At 42.1% G+C, this 22,227-nt stretch overlaps 1 protein-coding gene and 1 long non-coding RNA gene across 2 annotated transcripts; one reads left to right on the top strand and one right to left on the bottom strand.

The window, feature by feature from the left end:
• Window positions 1-233: 233 nt before the first annotated feature.
• Window positions 234-18,667, top strand: MAU2 (MAU2 sister chromatid cohesion factor). The gene is made up of 19 exons (XM_009687622.2): window positions 234-722; window positions 830-847; window positions 1,103-1,168; window positions 1,892-1,987; window positions 3,032-3,126; window positions 3,665-3,692; window positions 4,192-4,347; window positions 4,909-5,055; window positions 5,528-5,618; window positions 6,194-6,297; window positions 7,321-7,398; window positions 7,961-8,026; window positions 8,848-8,931; window positions 9,835-9,884; window positions 10,143-10,220; window positions 10,693-10,804; window positions 11,404-11,494; window positions 13,429-13,556; window positions 15,104-18,667. The coding sequence occupies exons 1-19, from the start codon at window positions 234-236 to the stop codon at window positions 15,176-15,178; spliced, it is 2,052 nt and encodes a 683-aa protein (XP_009685917.2). The 3' UTR covers window positions 15,179-18,667.
• LOC138062380 (uncharacterized) lies at window positions 10,873-22,122 on the bottom strand. The gene is made up of 4 exons (XR_011136433.1): window positions 21,988-22,122; window positions 21,545-21,705; window positions 11,596-11,957; window positions 10,873-11,484 (listed from the first exon to the last, which is right to left on the bottom strand). It is a non-coding gene; the product is annotated as an uncharacterized lncRNA (long non-coding RNA).
• Window positions 22,123-22,227: the final 105 nt, after the last annotated feature.

A 22,227-nucleotide genomic window follows, 5' to 3' on the forward strand; every position in this document is an offset into this window, starting at 1 on the left:
GGGGGGAAAAGGACGCCGTTTCCCATCAGCCTCCGCGCGCGCGTCGCGCGGGACGCCCGCCCCCACCTCTGGCGGGAGGACTCCATCTCCCAGGCGCCCCCGCGCCGGGCGGCGGCCGCGGCGGACTCCATATCCCGGCCGCCTGTGCGCGCGGCGCCGCGCGGCGCCCCGCCCCCTTTCTCTCCCCCTCCCCCTCCCCCCCCCTCCGCCCGTGTTGTCGCGGCGGCCCTGAGATGGCGGCGGTGGCGGCGGGCGCCGCGGGCTCGGCGGCCGGCGCGGCCCCTCAGCAGCAGCCGCCGCCTCAGCAGCAGCAGCCGCAGCAGGCGGCGGGCGGCGCGGCGGGCTCCGGGGAAGGGGGTGGCGGCGGCGGCGGCGGAGGAGGAGGTGGCGGCGGCGGCGGTGGCGGCAGCGGAGGAGGAGGAGGAGGCAGCGGCGGCGGCAGCGGTGGCGGCGGCGGTGGGCCCGGCCCGGGGTCGGGGTCAGGGTCGGGCGGTGGCGGCGCGGCCGGGGGCGAGTCGTGGTACCTGGCGCTGCTGGGCCTGGCCGAGCACTTCCGTACGTCGAGCCCGCCCAAGGTGCGGCTCTGCGTGCACTGCCTGCAGGCCGTGCTGCCCCGCAAGCCCCCGGCCCGCATGGAGGCCCGCACCCACCTCCAGCTCGGCTCCGTCCTCTACCACCACACCCGCAACGGCGACCAGGCCCGCGGGCACCTGGAGAAGGCGGTGAGCGGCCGCGGGCCCGCGTGGGGCTGGCCCCGGGGGGCTGGGGGGCCCTGTCAGAGGGGCCGGACTGTGATACGCGTACACTAACCCGCTGTCTTCTCTTGCAGTGGTTGATATCGCAGCAAGTATCCTTTTCCCAGCTGCCTGGAAGGAGAGCGTTGCTGCCTGGCCGACTCGCTTTTGCAGCGTGGGCGCTGATACAAAACACCTCTGCAAATAAGAGCCTGGCCCTGGGGATGGGGATTTGGCCAGCATTTTTAACGTGCTTCCGCAGTTGTGGGTTGTTTTCTGAGTGCTCATCCTGTATTAAGGATTTTTGGGATGTTGGAGTGTTGCTGTGTTGCAGGCGATGCTTAATATTTACTTAACTCTGCTGCTAGATTCCCCAGTTTGAAGATGTTAAGTTTGAGGCAGCGAGCCTTCTGTCTGAACTGTATTGTCAGGAGGTGAGTGCGCTGAGGGCAGTTCAGAAAGTGTCAATCGTGGGCTGTCTGATCTTGGGGCTGAAGGGCTGCTTCTAATCTTACTGCTTTGATCTTAGAGTAATATGTAACTATTGATGGTAGGATTTACCAAATCTTTAGAGCTCGGGTGCAGTGTAACTATAGAGCGCTACAATGTAAATCTGAAAGACTTATTTTTTCATTCTTGCAGTTGCCTCTGCCCTTGCAACGTTCGTCTTCCATAGCAAAGGAAGTTTACTTCGCCAGAGTATTTCTTTAGCCCTTACTAGGCTAATTAGCCCGTGACAGGCTAATTTAGGAAGTGGGGGGGGGGGGGGGAGAAGGGAATAGAAAGTTTTCTGAGGCTTCTGTTGTGTTCCTTGATTATATCTATTCTTTTTCTCTAGGAAAGCTTTAATTGGTCTTTTCTTTCCATAAAACAAATCCTTGCCTTTTCTAATATGCATTTTTTCCTGTGTGTGAGAGAGTAGCAAACAAAGGAGTTGATCAGCTAATACTTCTAAGCAAACTTTGAGTCAGTTTTAGGTGTATGGTTCTGCATGTCGAATATTTGTTTATGTTGCTTTACTTGTTTTAAGGTTCTTTGTTTAGCAGACTTTAAATGGGGATCAGCGCAGAACGCATCTTGTTTAAGTGTTCTTAGTGATGAAAGTTCCTGGTAGCCTGTTTTTTTTATGTTGACTAGGATGTGTGTTTCCGTTTCAGAATTCAGTGGATACAGCAAAGCCTCTGTTACGCAAAGCCATTCAGATCTCGCAGCAGACTCCGTACTGGCACTGTAGACTACTTTTTCAACTTGCAGTAAGTGATTTATGCTGATACCCTGTGGCTGGGAAAACATCTGTATAGTTCTTAAAAAGCGATTGCTTTTGTACTTTTTGGAAGGAAAAAGAGCTTGAGTGTCTCTTGTTTGCAATCACTGGTATTAATGCAGAAACAAAAGAAGAAGAATTCGTGCTGTGAAATAGTGATACATTGCTAGACTGTTCTTAAAGTGCTACTTTTCCTGAGTGACCCAAATTGTTAAGATGGAGACCATATCCAGAAAACTGATGATCAGTAGGAGGAGCAGATTATTGCTGACAAACTATTCCCTGTTTTTTTCAGGTTATGCCATTTTTCTGCTGCTTTTGTAGAAGACAGGAAAGGTTCCTAAGGAGCCTTAAGCTGTTTGACACAAGAGCTGAGGGAGTTAATTGCTCTGTAGAGGTACTTTTCATCAGAGAGATAGTTAGCAAGTAATTTTATCTTTGAAGATTGTCTTAATGGTCTCCCGTACTTGTCTTCCTCTCCCTTCCTGATGAGCTTAAACAAGCAGGCTGACTTCCTTGAAGAGGAATTGCTGAGCTCCTTTGTATAGTTTAGGAACACTGAAACATGGAGAACCTTACTTTCCTATCGATTAAAGGACAAATGTTTACTCTGCAATGAGTTAATGCCTGAGTACTCGCAAGGAGCTTAAATGTTTTTTTCTCAGTGCCTTTGAATAGATCCTTCCTCAAAGCTTGACATTCTTTACTGATTTCTTTTCTGTGTGGTATTTCCTTTTTGGCTTTTGCTTGAGCAGAGGGGCCTATATGTCTCACAGCCTCACTGTATGGTCTACCGTTTTTTGGCTTTCTACCTGAGGTAGAAAGAAAAGAAAGACTTTTTTTTTCCTTTTTGAGAATGCCAAATGTTCCTGGCAAATGGGTCTAAGTTCAGGTGATACATTTTACATGTTCCAGTTGGATACTTTGTATCTCATGTAAAGCACAGGAGTAATTCAATTAAAAAAAATTGCTAAGCGAGTTCACTATGAGAATGCTGACCCATTATGGCTTTTTTTCCTCCCTTTTCTTTCAGCAACTACATACACTTGAAAAAGACTTAGTATCTGCATGTGACCTTCTAGGAGTTGGAGCAGAATATGCTCGGGTGGTGGGATCAGAGTATACCCGGTAGGTTCCTTACACTTTTTTTTTCCCCCCTCCTACAGAAAATATTTTGGTTTGCTCTGGTTTTATTTAGAGATGTGCCTTGTGATTGCTACATGGGCTTTGCAGGCAGACCACTATTTCGGGGTCTGCTCGTAGATCTGAGAATTTCTCTTATACATAGCTCTTCCATTTTTTCTGTTAAACTCAGTACTGTTCATTAAGACTCTCTGCTTTTTTTTTTTTTTTTTTTTTCAAACTGAACTTTTACTCTCTTCTCAACAAACATTTTCCTGGTAGCCTAGCTTTGGCCTCAGAAATTACAGTAATTGGAATTGTTCACATCTTAGCTACAAACCTGAGGCTCAGATTTTAATTCCTGGCACAATGATTGGACTGTTCCATCTACCTTTTAAATTTGCTTTCTGTGGCAGGTTCCTTAATCTGTTTTGACTAGTGCCCTTGAAATGGAGAATAGCACACGTTTTTCCTCAGGGGTTTTATGTACAGTCATGGTTTGGGTAACTTTGTGTGCTTGTATAACAGTTTTGTTTTATTTCAGAGCACTATTTCTGCTGAGCAAAGGGATGGTAAGTTGGATATACTTTTCTAATAAAATACTTACTTGCTTAACTAGTATAAAACAGGTTACAGAGCAATAGAATATGATCGGCCCAGCTGTAGGTTTTTTGTTTAAGGTATTTTGCATGCTTATCTATGCTTTATATACTCTGCTTTGTTCATGTAGGCAAGCACAGTATTGAAATACTTATGAAATAAGCCCTAAGACAGCAGGATTCCTTTGCTATGTGAAATTCTTGTGAATAGAGCTTTATTTCCTTTATTAATTATGACAAATATGTGTTTTCTGGAAGGAAAAAGGACAACTGCAAATTGTCATCTGAGAACTTTTAATTAAGGATGAAAAATCAGTCATGTAAAAAGCCTGGTGGTCTTTCAAATGGGTGCCTTTAAGTCCATTTTTACTTAAATAATAGATCAACTTACCTGAGGCTCTGCTGTGGTTCTCTGAGTGTTAAAATTGTTTCTTGAGCACAAAATATAATGAATTTTTATTTTAAATAATAGCTTCTTCTAATGGAACGGAAGCTGCAGGAAGTGCACCCTCTCCTTACCCTCTGTGGGCAGATAGTTGAAAATTGGCAAGGAAACCCCATCCAGAAAGAGTCGTTACGCGTATTCTTCTTAGTTCTGCAGGTGACGCATTACCTGGATGCTGGGCAGGTACGTGTGAGTTGTGCGGCTTCGTAGTTCCCATGTTATGAGAACTGGGGAAAGACTACTGCCTTGAAAGTAGCTAATTATTACACCGAGGTAATTTCTGGGGTTTTTCTTTTGCTGGGCCTTGCCTTTTGTTAATGAACTTAATTTCTGTGTGATTTTAATCACATACAAAATGGAGAGTGAGAAAAGAAAATATGCTACAATAGGACATTCATTTCTTCTTACCCGAGCAAAGGCTTAGTTTGGTACACGTATAATTATGGCAGCCACTCTTCCTTTGCACGTGATGCCTGTGGAGACAAGGGGCTCTCTGTATGGTTTTGAAAACTGTTTTGAGTGTTCATTGATCTTATATGCAAGTATTAAGGGTCGATTATTGTTAATCCTGTAACAGACCTAAAGTAATCACTGTTTTGTCGTGCTGGTATAGTGATTTATGTATTAACTAAGTTATTGAAAATGGGGATTGTGTGTTGCCTGGCATGTTTTCTGAGCTAAATAAATTTTCATCGGTTTGCTATCTGAGATACAGCAGTTATGTCTGTGAATCATCTTTCACAGGTGAAAAGTGTGAAGCCATGTCTAAAACAGCTTCAGCAGTGTATCCAGACCATATCTACTCTGCATGATGATGAAATTCTACCCAGCAACCCCGCTGATCTCTTTCACTGGCTGCCCAAGGAACACATGTGTGTGCTTGTATACCTGGTGAGCAGTTTTGTTTTACTTAATGTGTATTGCTAATCAATGAGGAATTGGTTAAAAATTGCTTATAATCAGCAGAGATGAAAATTCTGCAGACCATATGCTGCTTTATGTTACACTTAAGTAAGTAATGCTACCATGGCATCTGTGAGACCACTGCTTTCAGTGGTGTCGGTGTTTGAAGGAACTGTACAAGAAGCCCGGAAACTGGAATATTACCCTATTAGTATCTAAGCCAAATAGCATCAAATCAACTCTTATGATTTAGAGCCACGATGGCTTATTTTTACCAACACAGGAGCAATTCTGACTTTACATTTCTGAAACTAGCTGCTCTACGTCTTGAAGATGGTTGTAGTTCTAATTGATGTCAAAATTCAATTAAAAAAGCTGCAAATTAAGAAGGTATCTGGACCCCCAAAGCCTGCCTTTTTGCAAAGATAATTTTTTGTAATCTTTCCTCATCTTCCGGCAGGTGACAGTGATGCATTCCATGCAAGCAGGGTACCTGGAGAAGGCTCAGAAGTACACAGACAAAGCACTCATGCAGCTAGAGAAGCTAAAAAGTAAGGTTAAGGATTAGAGTTTAGCTGATGTTGCAAGACTCCATTAGTTGGTGCTAATTTAAAGGGGGGGGGAATCTTGTTTGTAGCCTATTTCTGCTGCATCTAAGAATTTTGCTCTGTTCTGAAACTGGATTGTTATTTTAATTTTGAATCCAGCAATGGAGATGGGGAGGATGTTTGTAATTTGGTAAATTAGGTAGTAAATGCATGCATTTTCTTGCTATATATCTGATTTTGCATGCCTTTGGTTATCCAAGTTTCCGCTCCTCCAAAATGAGCATATGTTTCCAAAGAGTTCTTCCTGAACTGGTGCTCAGACTCAACTCTTAATTCAGGAATCAGTTGTTATAAAACCTGTGCCATCCTTCCCGTGGTATATGGAGAAGGAGGTGGGCAGTTTGCTGACTGCTTTGACACTGGATGATTCAGCAAAAGACATCACTAGATTTCTACACAGGAGTTATTGTGCTAAACCACCTGCAGTTCAGGAGGCTAGCTAGGTACAGTAACAGCTATATGGTTAGGAGGTTAATGTTGTCTTAACTTCTTGAATTATCTTTGTTTCCCCTCTTCAGTGTTGGACTGCAGTCCTATCCTGTCATCTTTCCAAGTTATTTTGTTGGAACACATTATCATGTGTCGGCTTGTCACTGGACACAAAGCCACAGCATTGCAAGAGGTAAAGGGGTTTTGATCATCTCCCTGTTCATGAATATCTGTGAAAATAATTTTTAAAATATGGGAAATTCATGTATGACTGGGGCTCAGGTGGCAGTTCCAGCAGTGCTAAACTACTAACTGATACAGTCAGGCCTGACAGTGCTCAGGATGCTGCAGTCCTGAAGCTATGGAATTAGCTTCCTCCCATGTTTCATTTAAGAACAGCAGATCTGCTTATGGAGTCAGCAATAATTCGTCAGTGGCTGAAACTAACACGTTCTTCCTGATCCTTCTTCATGTTCTGACACTGGTATCTTCCTGTAGCTCAGATTCATGACTGGGGGTGGCCCTTAACTCTTCCCCTTTCTTTTACTTCCTCCTAGTGTTCCTATCTCATCCAATTACTTCTCCATTTTTGAGGTTCCCTTCTTTTATCTTCCCACTCCCAAAGCCTTCCAAGTCTGTGCAGCCGTATTTAACTTTGGGGAAGGAAGGAGGGGGATAGTGTTCTCTAACGTTCTGTCCTCCCAGTCATCTTTTAGTTCCTGTTTGTCTGCCTTTTATTTATAAGATGTACTATGGAATTGCTGTATTGTTTTAAACCTTCCCATCAATGTTCTCGAAGGAAAAATTAGCCTGTCATTGGTTATGGCTTGTAATACTCTTTACAAACAAATACCCAAAGTCCTTTGGAAGGTTTTGATTCCAGTTTTTCTCTTTCATGCCAACTTGAATTTGAGTGTTTTTAAAGAGATCTGTGACTTTACTTGCAGGTGGTGCCACCGTATGGTGGAGCTGCTACAAAGCAGATAGTAGAGCATGTGTGTCCGTTTGGGAAAGTATGTGTGGAGCAATGTGTGTACCTCAGCTTGAGGCAAGTATAGCCTCTGGTCTTAACTAAGAAGCATAGTTCAATGAATTCTTGAACCAATCATTGAGGAGATGTGTTGAATGTCTTGTATGATGCAAGTACATGGATATAGCTCATTAAATAAAATGAAGAATAAAGTTTTTTAAAAGAAATACTATTTTTTTCTAACAGATTTCACAAGTCTGTCAGCTCTGCCAGCAGTCTCCCAGACTGTTTTCTAATCATGCTGCCCAGCTGCATACTCTATTGGTAAGTGTATATGATTGATAGTAAAGTTTGACTCTTTGTAGAACTATACGTAAGATTCATACTGAGCAGTCACCAGTAACTAATGAGAATGTAAAGATGCAGATTTCCTGCTGAGCAATGAGGTCTAGTTCAATGACTGCTTATCCTGTGGGGGCTAGCACCTATCATTAACTGTTAAATACTTAAATCTGCTTTTAAAAAAAGCAGACTCTAGCATAGTAATAACTAATATGCAAGATAAATGCACATGATTTAGACAGTGCATGTTTGAGACAGTATAATATGGGACCTGGGTAAGGGGATGTTATAAAAAGTTAAGAGTGTGTTTTTTTTTTTTTTTTTTGAGAAACTAGCCTTTACAAACAGCTTCAAAATGGCATACTCATGTATAAAACTTTTATTTTGTTTGGTTCTGGGAAAAACAAGACCCGTCGGTTAAATTTTTTTTCCCCTACTAATGTTCTAAGATATCTATCTATGTGGATGCCTTTCTTCCTTGTGTTCTAGGCTTGCTATAGCTGTACTATAATATTTAACTTCAGAATTATCCTGTCTTCTACAGGGGCTCTACTGCATTTCTGTTAATTGCATGGACAATGCGGAAGCACAGTTTACGACAGCATTGAGGGTAAGATTTGATTCCTAAACTAATTACTCTGGCTGTTCAGTGTGGAAATGGACTTGCTGCAGTTGCTGTGTGAGCTACCTTAAAATTGTTTTTTGAGTCATAGAATCACACAATGGTTGAGGTTGGAAAGGACCCCCCCACTACACCTCCACTCAAAGGGGCAGCTAGAGCAGGTTGCTCAGGTCTCTGTCCAGTCGGGTTTTGAATATTTCCAAGGATGGAGATTCCACAACCTGCATGGCTAACCTGTTCCAGCATTTGATCACCCTTACATAAGGGCAATCATAAGTAAAGGATGAACATAAGTAAAAAAGCTTTCTCTTCTGTTTAAATGGAATTTCCCGTATTTCAATTTATGCTCCTTGCCTCTTGTCCTTTCATTGGGCACCGCTGAGAAGAGTCAGGATCCATTTTCTTTACACCCTCTCACCAGGTATTTACGCACACTGATAAGTCAGGATTGTTGTGTGATGTACTGAGCTCAATAGGTTGCCACAGAGTTTCTTTGGGAAGTGGAAATACAGATTCAGAAAGAGGGCTCTTATAAACTCTCCAACTGCCCTAATGTTGCCACTTTCTGTATGGGTTTGTGTAGCCCTCGATGTTAAGTGAAAGGAATTGGATTAAAGGGCTTGCATCATTTCAGTTTTCTCTATGCTGAAGATGGTTCAGGTCAGAGGACCTATTAATAGCTCATATCAGGCACCAAATCTGTGATTTTTTCCATTTGTTACATATTAGGAGGAAAAGATAGGGTGAACTAATTCAGGGTTAGATGCGAAAATATTTATACTGTGCTATTGGTGTATTGTTTATTTTAGCTCACTACACACCAAGAACTGTGGGCATTTATTGTGACAAACTTAGCCAGTGTATACATCAGGGAAGGCAACCGGCATCAAGAGGTAAGCTGCTTTCTGGTTTCTGTCTGTAGTTTTAAAAATCAGAACTGTCTTAGAAAGAAGCAGGCTACTGTGCTTGGATTATTCTTTTTTTGTGCGTTTTGCAATAATGGTGCCTTGTCTGGCCAGCCAGCTCGTTAATCAGGTTAGCGTCAAATAACACTGAAGATGCCAGTAGTATCACTTGGCTTAGCTGCAAAACACCAGAGTAGAGTATTCTGGATTATACAGAGAATTTTCTATGGCAATGGGAGTGAAAACCAAATTCTTAAAGCAGTGTGTTGTTAAGTTTGTCATCTTAACTTACTCAGTTAACCTGTTCACTTCAGTTACCATCTATTTAGAGTTTTATTAGATTACATTCAAATTTAGCAAGACGTAACTAAATGTTCATCCAGGAATAGATATATGCAATTGTGTGCTCTTTTTTTTTTTCAGTAGTGTATTTGATGCAAATGTTAATACAAAAATATAGTTGTATGCATTCTTTATATGACTTGTCTGATATCTCGATAGTAACTTTTCAGAGATGTACTTGCAGATCTCTTGTGAAGAGGCTGTAAGCTGATAACAAAGTTAACCATTTTTTGCTTAGTTGATTTCTGGTATGACATTTGGGTCCTGAACAGTTCAGCTAAACATGGCTATTAAAAAGCTTTCTGCAGAAATATTAACATTTTATAGTAACTTCTTAAAGATACTAACTCCTAATGTTGGAATGTTTGCTCTGGGATCTAACCAGTACAAGTAAACTTAGTGTTTACAGTAAGCTGCGCCACTTGGATTTTATATGCCTTTCCTGTAAAACACTTGCTGTCAGTAGTGTAAGCTTATATATGTGAGAAATACTGATTGCTTATATATGTGAGAAACACTAATTTTTTTTTTATTCCCTCCACTTCACAGCTTTACAGTTTATTGGAAAGGATAAATCCAGACCATAATTTTCCTGTGAGGTGAGAGTTCCAGAAGCTTTCTACATGCTGATGTTGCTTTGGTGATGGTAACACTGGATTTGTAGCATGCTTTTTTAAAAGAACAGAAAACAAAACAAATGATCAACTTATTTTCAAGGCAGAAGTTCTGACCATGCATTAAATAAAATGTTTTGTTTGGGGATTGGATTGTTAGGCAAATTCCTAGAAAGCTATCTGTAATCCATTATATCACTGTACAATGCATAAATTTAAATGCATTGCTTTGTCCGTCCGTAGCTCTCACTGTCTTCGAGCAGCAGCTTTCTACATCCGAGGTCTGTTCTCCTTCTTTCAAGGAAGATACAATGAGGCAAAGTGAGTATAAATCAGTGCACTTGGAAGGTGGGAGAAAAAAAGGAGAAAATAAATCAAGCTTTTTAAAATAAAAACGGAAACCCAGAGGCCTTGTTTTCAAACCTCCCAGATATTCTCCATATGGATTTAGTCAGTCTTCTGTTTTACTTAGAGCAAATACCATAAAACTGTTTGTTTTAAATCTCTTTACAGTTTTGAACATTAATAATGATACTTGTGCAGTGTTCTCCAGTGGTACATCTGAAACAAAAGCTTTTCAAAGGAGGGATCTGTATCATAGTGATTTTAGTTACAAGAAAGCTGAGGTATGGGAATGAAGTGTTTTGTTTAAGGTCACCTACAGGACACATTTATCCCTGAGTCCTAGTATTTGCTGACTGGATTGTTTCTGTTCTTAATGATGATTCTTACATGTTGAAAGGAGAGTAGATTTTCTTTTAAAGGACACTTTATTTTTGTTCTATTTTGGTAGACGATTTTTGCGAGAGACACTGAAAATGTCAAATGCAGAAGACTTGAATCGATTAACAGCATGTTCTCTTGTACTCCTGGGTCATATATTCTATGTATTAGGGAATCACAGGGTAAGCCTTTACTGTCTCTGGTATTACTACTGTAAATGTTTGATTTTTCATTTGCCAAAGAAAATGAAGAGGTTTTAAGTTAATTTTATTTAAGAATGCTTGTTTATTGGTATCCCATTGAAAGCTGGTAACTCATTGACTTGCATAATTCTCTTGTTACAGTTTCCACATTTAGTAACACTAACAAAGTGGTAGTATTTGAAGCCTATTCTAGAACTGTGTATTTCTATAATGCCTGAAATCACTTGAAAAAAGGAGCAGAATAAAGGAGAAATAACATCACTCAACTGGACTGTTTTGGAAGGAATTGTGTATACAACCTCTTTTTAATTCTCACCCTATGCCAGCACGCATGAAATATTTCTATGATCTTGCACAACATAGACACCGTAATTCCTAGGACATAGCAAAATCTTTAGATTATATGTTTGGGTTATTGTCCTTTTAAACACTTCCACTTGTTAGCTAGAACACGTCAGCAATACCGATTCAAGTAGACAAACTTCAGGTCACAAATATCACATCTCCTATATATAATATATAATCACAAGCAGAAAAAAGAAAATATCCATCTTATCTTGATATCTGCTCTTCACCAGGAAAGTAATAATATGGTAGTACCAGCCATGCAGCTTGCAAGCAAGATACCAGATATGTCTGTGCAGCTGTGGTCTTCAGCTCTGTTGAGAGGTAAGTTAGGAAAAGGTGTTGTATTTAAAACAAGCAGCAAAGAGCCTGTTAATAATAGGTGGGAACTGGGTGTGGGGATGTTTGTCAATGCTAGTACTCACCAGAAAACAAAACAAAAGAATCCATGGATTTACAAAATACCAATAGATGTGCAAGATGGTTCTTTGCGTTTATGGATCTTCAAGCCTGTCAACAACCCATTTTGGCTGCAGCTATAGCATCACTGTCAGCTACTCTAGTCACTTGTTCGAGTAGACTGTAAAGCACCTTGGGTGGGGAGCACCATGTAGCGCTCTAGCATCCCCATGTGGCTAATGCTGGGGTGGCAGACGGGTTCCTCTTGCCATGGCTGGAAGGCAGGTTGTGAAACAGGGCTCAATTGGTCGCTGTTTGGAAAGGTTTCCAGTTCACACCCGTGCAGCGTCTATTCTGCTACTGCTGTGCTTTGCTTTGACTGCAGTTCCTGTTGTAGTAAACATTTGATTAAGTTTCACTTAGGCTTTGCTTCTGTGTATGAGCTTTAATAAATAACAAGACAACTATTATATCACATCATACATAAATATTGTTTAATCTGACTTACATAGGCCCCTGGATGCTTTGTTCAAATATTGACTAGCTTCTTGGCAGACAGTCAACATTAATGCTGCAATTGATTTGCTTTCACTAGAAAATAAAGCTGTAACTCTACCCTTTTTCCAAGAACTTACCCCGCAGCTTCAATTTATATTAAATTGTCATGTTTACTATAAGCATTGTGCTATTCATTGAGCACTGTGGGCCAGGCTTATGTTCTCCTGCTTTGCTGCTGCCTTTGCAACAAAACTGCTTCCAGGCAACTGAAATACTTTTTTCATTCGTTTCAAAATGGTAGTTCACATACCAAATGTGTTGGTGGTAGGTGATGATAAATCTGTTGTAGATGAAATACCATCTTGTGTTCAGCTGCTGTTGCCTACTGTAGTATCCAGCACCTCACAAGCAGTGAGAGGTGCCAGTTTCCATTCTGCTCTGAATTCAAGCTTTTTGTATAGAACTATCTACTCTGGAAGACAAGATGCTTCATATGAAGTAACAGAATTGGTTGTGCATAAGATGGTGGGTATCTGAGGCAGAAGCTAGACCTTGCTCTTAAGGGAGGCAAACTTAGGATGATGCAAAAAGAAAGTGCATGTGATGGTTCTTTGGAATTAGCAGCCTCTTTCTGAAGTTTCTTGCGCGGAAAGCACAGAACTGGCAGGAGACAAGGCGCTGTGGATCTGCTGTGCAAACGTACATCCATCTATAGAAGGTGCAGTGTTTCAGCCCCTACCACACTGTGCTGCTTAAAACTTTTAGCTGAAATTGTGATGCTTAATTAGTTACCAGTCTTATCACCAATTGAGCTAATACATGTGAGTAAATCTCACAGAAAACATGACACGAGGACCAGCATTCACCTTATGTAAAGCATCAGGTTTCTTGAAGCCCTACAAAAGTGAGGACTTGCAACAAAAGTATTGCTTGACCTCTGCAAACCCATCCTTGTGACAAACTGCAGAGCTGCAGTGAGAAACCCGCGAGTCTTTCTCGTTCCCACTAGATGGTGCTGCAAACTAAAAAGACCAAACAAACTGCACAGGGGCTTTTACTGGAGTTAGGAGGTGGCCTCCTCCTTTTAGAACTACTGTTTTTAGTAGTTGGAAACTGAAATAACAGATCCTGCAGCATGCACTGCCAATGGTATTGGGCTAGGGTCTCCACATGCCCCTCGTTTTTTTTAAGGGGGTTTTGATTCTTCCAAAGTAAGATGACTTTGGCAGATTGGCTGTTTTAAGTGATTCAGTCACCAAATATACAGCAGAACTGTCTCTTCAGATAAACTAGCTGGTCAGTTAAAAACAAATATAAACAGTGTTTCTTTGTGAGCAGACGATGATGCTCTCGTCTTTCAGATCTGAACAAAGCCTGTGGAAATGCTATGGATGCACATGAAGCGGCACAGATGCATCAAAACTTCTCACAGCAGCTCCTTCAAGATCACATTGAAGCGTGCAGTCTTCCAGAACACAATCTAATCACGGTAAGCAGTCTTCATCTTGCAGTTATGCAGCATTTTTGAGGCAAAATAACGTGCTTTGCTTTCCTTTACTATACTTTCATCTGCCAAGCACACTTCTCAGTAAGTTGCCAAAATTCAGTGTACTTCCTAGTATTTAAACTGGACTGATAACAGGAAAAGGAAGTGTGACTCAATTAATTAGTTAACTCTTATAAAGGTTATTTGGTGAGTAAGGTCTTTGTCTCTTAAACATGTTTTCTTTTCTTGGTTCTCCAGAGTTTGTTTTTTTAATGGCTTTTGTAGCAAGTAGCCAGTTCATTTAGGTGACAACTATTACTTTTGAAAGTAAGAAACTTTCTAGGTACTTGGGTTTAATTTTCATGGTTAGGTCATCCAGTCCACCTTGTTCTGGGGAATGCTGTGTTGCACACTGCTGAAAATACAGCTTCAATTGATATTCTAACATTTCTAAGTTTTCTCTGTTTACATATAAATCTTGTTGTATACCTCTCTGAATTTCCAGTTAATATCCCATTTTATATCTATATAGCCAATGCCGTATGGTACAATTTTCTTAGGACCTCAGATGTCGATGTTGTTCCTATCAGAAACACTTCCGACATTCTAAAAGTACAGAATGCTCTCCAAAGCTGGAACTCAGAGCAAGGGCTTAAGATAATTTACTCTCTTAGACTGAAATAAGATCCAGATGTTATGATGTATGAATTTGCGATGTCAGGAACTCAAAGTCCTTTTCAAAACATTTTCCTTTTGGGAAAAGAAAGGCAGGGGATTGGTGGGAGGGTAGAGGGAAGGCCAAAAGGAAGAAGCTGTTAGATTGCATTGCTTGCAAAGGGATCTTGAGAGACTTGTGGGAATGAAAACGTTTGAGATGCGGCCCGTGTTGAGATGCCCACAGCCAGGCACCTCTCTCTCTAAATGAGTCCACAGGCAGGCATCGGTCGGAGACCTGAGCCGCTCTCTTACTTTCCATTGCTGGTTTATGCACACCAAGTTAAAAATGAGGGTGGGGGAAGAGGCTTAAGAAACAGATATAAAACCTGCCAATTTCAGAAGACTTTTGACCAATGTGAAAGGAAAATACTTCAGTACCAAAATGGTTGAGGACCAGAGACTTACTATGTGGAAATGCTATAGCTATAGTGCATAATAGGTTCAAAAAAGCACATCTAAATTTTGGCCCTGTCTTTCATAGCATCATTTGTGCAAGTCATCGTTTCCCTTGTTTGGACTGTCAAACTTTTACCTGTAAGAACAGGAAATGTTTTCATTTGGTTATTATTTATCCTGGATTCGGCAGAGTAGTCAGCTAGGTTTGAAATGATGGGCATGTGGAGTAGCTGCAGCTTGAGTGAAATGCTGTTCAAGGGATGTGAACTCCAGGCATGTAAAACAAAGTCGGACCTGATACTCAACTTCCCATGATGAAATCTTTAATTATCTCAATGTAGTAAATGTGTGGTGAGCTCCTTCCTCTGGCCTTGCTCTGATTCCTCCCTTCCCCAGGTAGTGGCTGTAGGATTTTCATGTTGTTTGTTATCTTTCAGTGGACAGATGGACCACCTCCTGTACAGTTCCAGGCACAGAATGGACCCACCACCAGCCTGGCCAGTCTCCTGTGAAACAGTATAACTATCAGGACAATGTGTTTAAAAAAAAAAAAAAAAAAGGAAAAAGAAAAAGCCAAAAAAGAAAAATTCATGCAAAATCTTTTCTTCAAAGAAAAGCCAGCATATTCCTCTTCTAGCGAGGGCCTTGTAGGAAACGGATTGCGTAAGGAAAACATACATTTCATAGACTTGCAAAGTGAGAAGGGCATTTTAAGCTGCTTTTACATAATGTGTGTGAATATACAGCTAGTGTATATATACCTTCTGGTTTTAACCTGCTTTCCTCTTATTGAGAATTAAGGTTTAGTCCAAAGGACACTTGTTCCTTAAATTGGTTAGATACCTGCTTTTTAGAAATTGTCACAGAAAATTGAGGGGACTTTGGCATACCAATTGTACTCTAATATTTAAACCTTCCCTGAAGTACGATGCATGCCCTTTTTAATTTTTTCTGTGCCCTTCCACTCCTGGGAACAATTGGATTAAATCATGATTGATTACAGGGTGCCCAACAATTCAAAATTTGTTTTCTGAGGTAATAGTCTTTCCTTCTCATTGTCTGTAAGTCATTGCCAGTGCTGTTTGTAGCCTTGCAATGAGGGAAACAATGAGATCAGTGAGATTTGAGTTCTGATGGGTGGGGTATTTGCAGACATGGGAATGTGTTGGGTTCTTCTGGGTTGCCTCCAGGCTGAGCGGAGCAGATTCCATGTCCTGGATTAACCCAGGCCCATGAATCTGATAGTATGTGCCACCACTTCACCCCTATGTGGGTCTTCCCTCTACCTCCCTGCTTTGATGCCCAGTCCCCCATAGGGTAAGGCAGAACCACAGCGCTCTCCATCCCTGCTACTTTGTGGTGATTTGTACCTGAGGAGGAAATTTCTTGTCCTCCTATCTAGTTCTAACATAGGCCAAGCAAGCGGGAAGCCGCTTTTTGCATCTTCACTGCAGCCTCACCAAGGCAAGGCAGCATCTGTGCCTTAATGATTTTTACAAATTATTAATGTGAGTGTTAAACTGTGTTGTTACAACCCAGATATGATATGAGTGAGAGGCTTAGGATAAAAATTAAACCATAGTCTTGCATTTGGCAAAATCTTAAGTTTCCAAACTTTTCTATGTTAGTTTTCTTGTTTTATCTCATTTGTTTTTGAACTCTGCAGCTGTGAAGTCTCACTGCATTTGCCTGTGCCTCCGCAGCTGTCTCAAAACAGGAGAGACATGTCCCAAGTTTATTCTACAGAAAACAGTATGGGAATTGCTAATTCCTTGAAGCATCAGCAGCTTTATAGCAAGGATTTGTGCCAGTCCGTTGTAGTGTGATGTAAAGCTTGGGAGGTTCATGGGGTCAAATAAAGCTGTTTTTCTCTGTTAGTAGCTCTGCATATTTATCTCCCATCTTAAAAGGGGGAGGGGAGAAGAATCTGCTAGACAAAGTAGGGCTTTCTGTAATTGCTTCTTTTCTTTGAGAGAGAAGAGGAGAATATTTAAGAGGAAATATTTGACCCCTCAAACTTTCAGAAATTATTCTAAAAGGAATACTGTGAAGCCCATCTTTAATGGCTATTCTTTCTCAAAAATCTTGTCCCTTGTCTAGCAATAGGTCACATAGACACTTGCTCTTTATAATCCAAACCCCTCAGTCTGAACCATTGAATGATATTAAAGGGACAAGTACTTGTCCAAGTATCAAAATAGGATTTTACGCTTCCTCTACTGAACATGCAATGCTTATTTAGCTCTTGTTCTCAGAAATTTACTCTTGCAAAAGCCATGTGAATTTTAGGCCTTGTTAAATCCCCAACAGGGAAAATGTGGCCTCCGCATCAGTGTAAAGAGAGTCTTATTATTGGGTTTGCAAGAACAAAACACCAATGCAGTTTAAGGTCCTGTGTGTTCCTTAAGAACTCCAAGAATAGGAAAGAAATCTGTGAGGTCTGTTAGCTGGCAGAGTATTTTGATATATCAAATATAGGGAGAATCCATGCTTCTGTTAGACTTGTGCAGATGGAAATTGTTCCATATCACTTGCCAGTCTCATTCTTTGAGATGGAGTATTTCTTGTCTGCCACCTGGCTCTTGCAGTCTGTCCCAAATACAGCTCTATCCTAGATGGCTTGTTTCTTTGAATTGCAGAACTGATGGTCAGCATGCTACGGCCTTCCCATGGAAGCTGCCGGGCTCACAGCACTGGGGCAGAAGCCTGTCTCCACACCAGCAGCCTCGGTGGCAGCACACTGCTTGCGTGGCCCCAACTGCAGCCAAGAGAGGGTTGCTTCATGCTCGTTCCACTGCTGGTCTCCAAGACCGCTGGACCGCTGGTGCTGCAGGCATCTGTCCATTAGAGACGGAACAATTTCATAGGCTAAACAGCTGTTGTATGCTTGGTTTTGATCAGGAATGATTTAGGTAAATCCCACCTTAGGAACGAACGTTGGTACCCCATGGACTATTTTTAAGTTCTTCCTTTTCTTTTTAAACATCCACCAACCTCCCTTTGGTATGGGAAACTGTTTCTTTTTGGCCCTTCCCTTCCCTTGAAGACCCTCAGTAAGTCACTGAGCAGTTGCAAGAATTCAGCTCCTTTGTAAGCATCTAAGTACAATGGCCATTTTCTTGATGGTGCTCTTAAGTTTGAAGTGAGAGCAGCTGGAGAATGTCTAGTAACTGAAAAAGATAGTACCAATGTAGTTCAGAATGGCACTCTAGCAGATTTTGATAATCCATCCCTTTTGTTGTCTTTGTCTAATCTGAGTCTATTTATGTCCACGGTAACTATAATAAATTCATTTAAATGTTAGCCAAAAAGTGCTGCTTCTATAAGGCGAAGTTTAAACAAACAAAAAAATTTAGAGTGCTGTGATTTGGGCTTAGTTTAAGAAAAACATTTTGCAGCAAGCAAGATGTCTACTAGTGCTCCTTCAGGTAGATGCATCTCCTTGACCTTATCTTTCAGCTCAGGGACTTGCAGAGCTAAGATTGTGTGTTACGGGGAAATGGTTTGCAGTGGCAATTTTCTGGCTTCTCACTGTCAATACTTCTGCGCGAACTAGGCTGCTTTGTAGTTCAAATCCCTTGCCAGTCTGTTCTCAGGAGGGAAGGAAGTACTTAAGGGAAAGGCTGCCTGCTTGCTTCTGATTTAAGTGCTCTCAGGTTCTTAATAGGAACCACTCACTAAATACGGTGGCTGAACTTGAAAAGTCAGGAAGAACAACCTGGGGATTCCCAGTTTCTGTGACAAGATAGCTTCACCTGGATTTTTTTTTTTTCCTTTGGCACTTGGTTGCAGTTGTTGAGTTGAGGCATTAACTATCCCACAGCCCTGTGGAGTTCAGAACTCTACTGTTGTTTCCCATGTCCTCTTGCCATTACAAGATTTCACAGATCATGTAAATTTGAAAATAACTTGGTGATTTTCTATCTCTAAAATTCAATGTACATTTGTTACAATGTACAGTGCTTTTTAACTACACTTGTATATTAAATTATTTAATAGTTCTTGCTTTTCAGTATCTTTTGTATGTAGCAGAGACTAAAACAAGGACCTCATAACTGAAGTTCTTCCTAATTTTTGAATGCGTATGTAAAGTTGAAAAGAAAACTAGAAGTTTACCGTTTACAAATAATGTTCTGTTAAGTGCTTGGTCTGTCTAACTTGATTTGAACAACATATTTCTAATCTTCCTTATCCTATCATTTAATTCTCTATAGAAACAAACATGAAGTCTTTTATGAACTTCTAAAAAAAAAATTATTCTTCTAAAGATGTAATTTAGAAAACTGTACAGTTTTTTCCTCTAGTATTTTTAAATGAGTAGCAAGAACTTAAACAGAAGCATCTAATCACTGTTTTGTAGATAGTGTAAAAACTTATATATGTATAGAGAACACAGTCTGAAGAACAGTGTTTGCCTGTTGTATTTCATTTCCTACAGTATGAACATCAGGAAGGCCCACATACCCAGGAAATCTAGCTCAATTTTGGGGCAGGGGAATTAAAACAAAACCTTCATCCCCTGTCATTCCATACGTGCACTCACTGTGAAGCCATGAGCAAAAAATTAACACTGACAAAACATGAGGGCCTTAAGTTGTTATGCTGCCTATGGACACATGAGTTCAGCACAATTTATTCCATGTTGTTTCACCACTTTGATTTTATTCAGTTTTTCCAAATTCTTCAGAAAGTAAAGTTATAATAGAAAAGGTTCAGTAATGTCACATTTTATCTTACAGATTGCCGACATCTCCAAATCATGCTAAATGAACCTGTTATCGTAATGTATGGCAATTCTTGCCGCAGCTGAGAACTCTTGAGTGAGAAGGAAATCAAATCGGTAGTTTAGGCTGTACAGAACACTTGGTGAAGTCAGGATAAATTAACACCTGTCTGTGCTCTTCTGCTGTCTGTCTTAGCAAGTGTATTTAATTGTTTCCTGCAATGACCCTTAAATGTTATGTCAGGTTTGTACAATGTATTGTTGTTTGTAGTTCTCCATAATTAGCAGGACGTGTACCTTCTGTCAGTGCTCCTTTCTGAGGCTGTAAATACAGTAACTCATGTAATGAGATGGAACTGTGGGCATTAGTTTGTTGCCTTTGTTTCCTCTCGTTTTCTATATTAGAAGAATTTTTAAATAAAGTTTAATTTTACTTCTAGCAGTTTGTAGAATACTAATTCCTTTAGTTAACCTGCAGGTAATTCTGCCTACTTAGAGATATATTTTATGTGGCAACAGGGACTTGCCGCATCGCCCAGACCTGTGTTAAAAAGTTGTTTAAGGCACTCCTGGCTTTGGGGCAGAAGGGCGGGAAGCCACAGACTACACATGCAAGTCGATGCATGACGAGCATTGAGGCTACCTGCAGGGGGTGGTGAGGGGACATGCATGGAGCTGGATTAGGTCACTGATGTGCCTGGAGTTGGCATTCTTGTGCTGTGGTTGAGGGCTCCTGCCTGGGAACAAGAACCAGAATTTCCTGATTGAAACGTCCACCTGATTTTTCACCTTAACGCACACTTTGTATCTGACTGCATAGAGGTTTGTGACATGACATAGCTAACTTTGTAAGATACCAGCCAGCTGCATGCACAGGCTACAGTAAGTTTTCTGTATCAGTAAAGTATTTTTGCCATAGCTTAGCTTATTACATTTAACTTCTTAGCATGCTTGCAAAGTAAAATGAACAAAAGATCTCCCACTGCTTGCTAGAGCTATTGGAACTGCTACCTCTTACTGTCACTTCAGTAAAATTCTGATAAATCGGAACAAGAAAAAGTTCTTCACAAAGTTCTGGAAATAAGTTTACCCAACTGCTAGGTAATAAAATGCATCTTGTGCTAAATCTGCTTTGAAACTCTTCTGACCAACACAGTACGTGAAGTAAGTTGAAAACCAAAATGCACATATTTGTGTGTGCTGCTGTGTGGATTAAAGCATCACTTCAGAAGGATCTCTCCTCCTTAGTAGTTAACTATAAAGGTTTGAATGGCCTGAGGTGAAGCCAGTGGCTTTTAGTGTTTAGTGCATTAACCAGAATAACAAGTAGTTATAAGTGAATTATGCTATTAACCCTTGATCAGCTCTAGCTAAAATTGGTTTGTACAGAGGTTGGGGGAAGGTACTTTAAAACTATATTGGGAAAAAAATTGTGTTTAATCTTTAATCTAGAGTGGAAAACGCCTAGAAAAAGTTGAATGCACTGGACTTTTCCTGATCGTAGGCAGAACACACTCCAGGGGCACTGTTCTGTCCTGGAGCAAGTTCTCTCTGGATGGGAAACGATGAGACCTCGATTCCAGCTCTAGTTCTGCTACTCATCTTGCAAAAGCTTTTGTTAGATGTCTTCGGCTTTCACTTCCCTGGCTCAGTAAAATGGGAAGGATACCGATTTATGCTTATTAAACATGAAGATTATGAATGAAAATAATTTAAAAAGTATTATCTCATTTCTACTCATTTGAAACGAACACCCAAACAACCTGATATAAAGACGCATCTAATCCTGTAATGAGCCATGTCAGTTTTATGTGTAAATTAACTGACGAAAGACTGGTATTAGCATTAAAAATAAAGCGCTGTTCTTGTCACTTTACTTCTATAAAGTTGTCCTCACCTAAGTAATTTTTTTAAAAAAGAACAAGCTCAATGACAGGCGTCTACAAATACTGAAAAAGCAGTCCTGAGCCTTGTGTGTCACAGACCGAAGGTAGGTCGCAAGCCGCTTGCTGGAAAGTTTTATTTTTTTGTATGAACGCAAGTTGTTCCAGCTGCCACAGGGACTGAGGGAAGGTAGTTTATTAATTCGCTTGTTCCTTTTTTTCTTTTTCCCCCACCTGCTGGCCGGCCCAGGCGGACGGTGGGGTCATCTTACCTGTGACAAGACCGTGCACCGGCTCCAGCGAGGGCGGCGGCGGCGGGGCTGGAGCCGAAGGGTTAACGCGCCTGTGCGCAGCCTCGCAGCGAGATGGTATCGCGGCCCTGTCAGAGGTGTGGCCGGTGGCACGAGAACGTCTGAGCACCCCTGGCCTAGATCTGAGGAGGAAGCGGGGATGAGTCACGGACGCCGCGGCCCCCGCCGGCTTGCCGGGACCTGCCGCGACCGCCCGCCGCTGCGCCCACCCCGCGGCCGCCCGCTCCCGCCTCGCCCCGCCGCCTGCGGGGGGGCAGCTCGGGGCCTTCCCCTCACGGCCGGGGGAAGCGACCCCGCCGCCGGCCCCTATCGGAGGCCCCCAGGCCGGCCTGCGCGGGCGGATAAGGGCCGGGGCCCCCTCCGCGCCGCTCCGGCTCCGGCCCCTCCCCGCGGTCGCTCATCACCTCAGGCGGCCTCGGCGCCGGGCGGCGGCCGCCCCCTCCCGGCCGCGGTGCCCGGGCAGGGGGGCGGGGAGCGCGGCCGAGTCCCGCTCAGCCCGGCCGCAGCCCGCCGGCCCCGCCTCCTTCCTGTGTGCCCGCAGCGCGCATTGGCTTCCGTTCCCCCACCCACCGAGCGCTCCCCGAGTTTTATTGGCCTGCTCGCCCGTCGGTCAAAGCGAAGCACCGCCCCTTTCTCCTTACCGC

Source organism: Struthio camelus, chromosome 26, assembly GCF_040807025.1.
Source record: "Struthio camelus isolate bStrCam1 chromosome 26, bStrCam1.hap1, whole genome shotgun sequence".
In the NCBI taxonomy this organism is placed as follows: domain Eukaryota; kingdom Metazoa; phylum Chordata; class Aves; order Struthioniformes; family Struthionidae; genus Struthio; species Struthio camelus.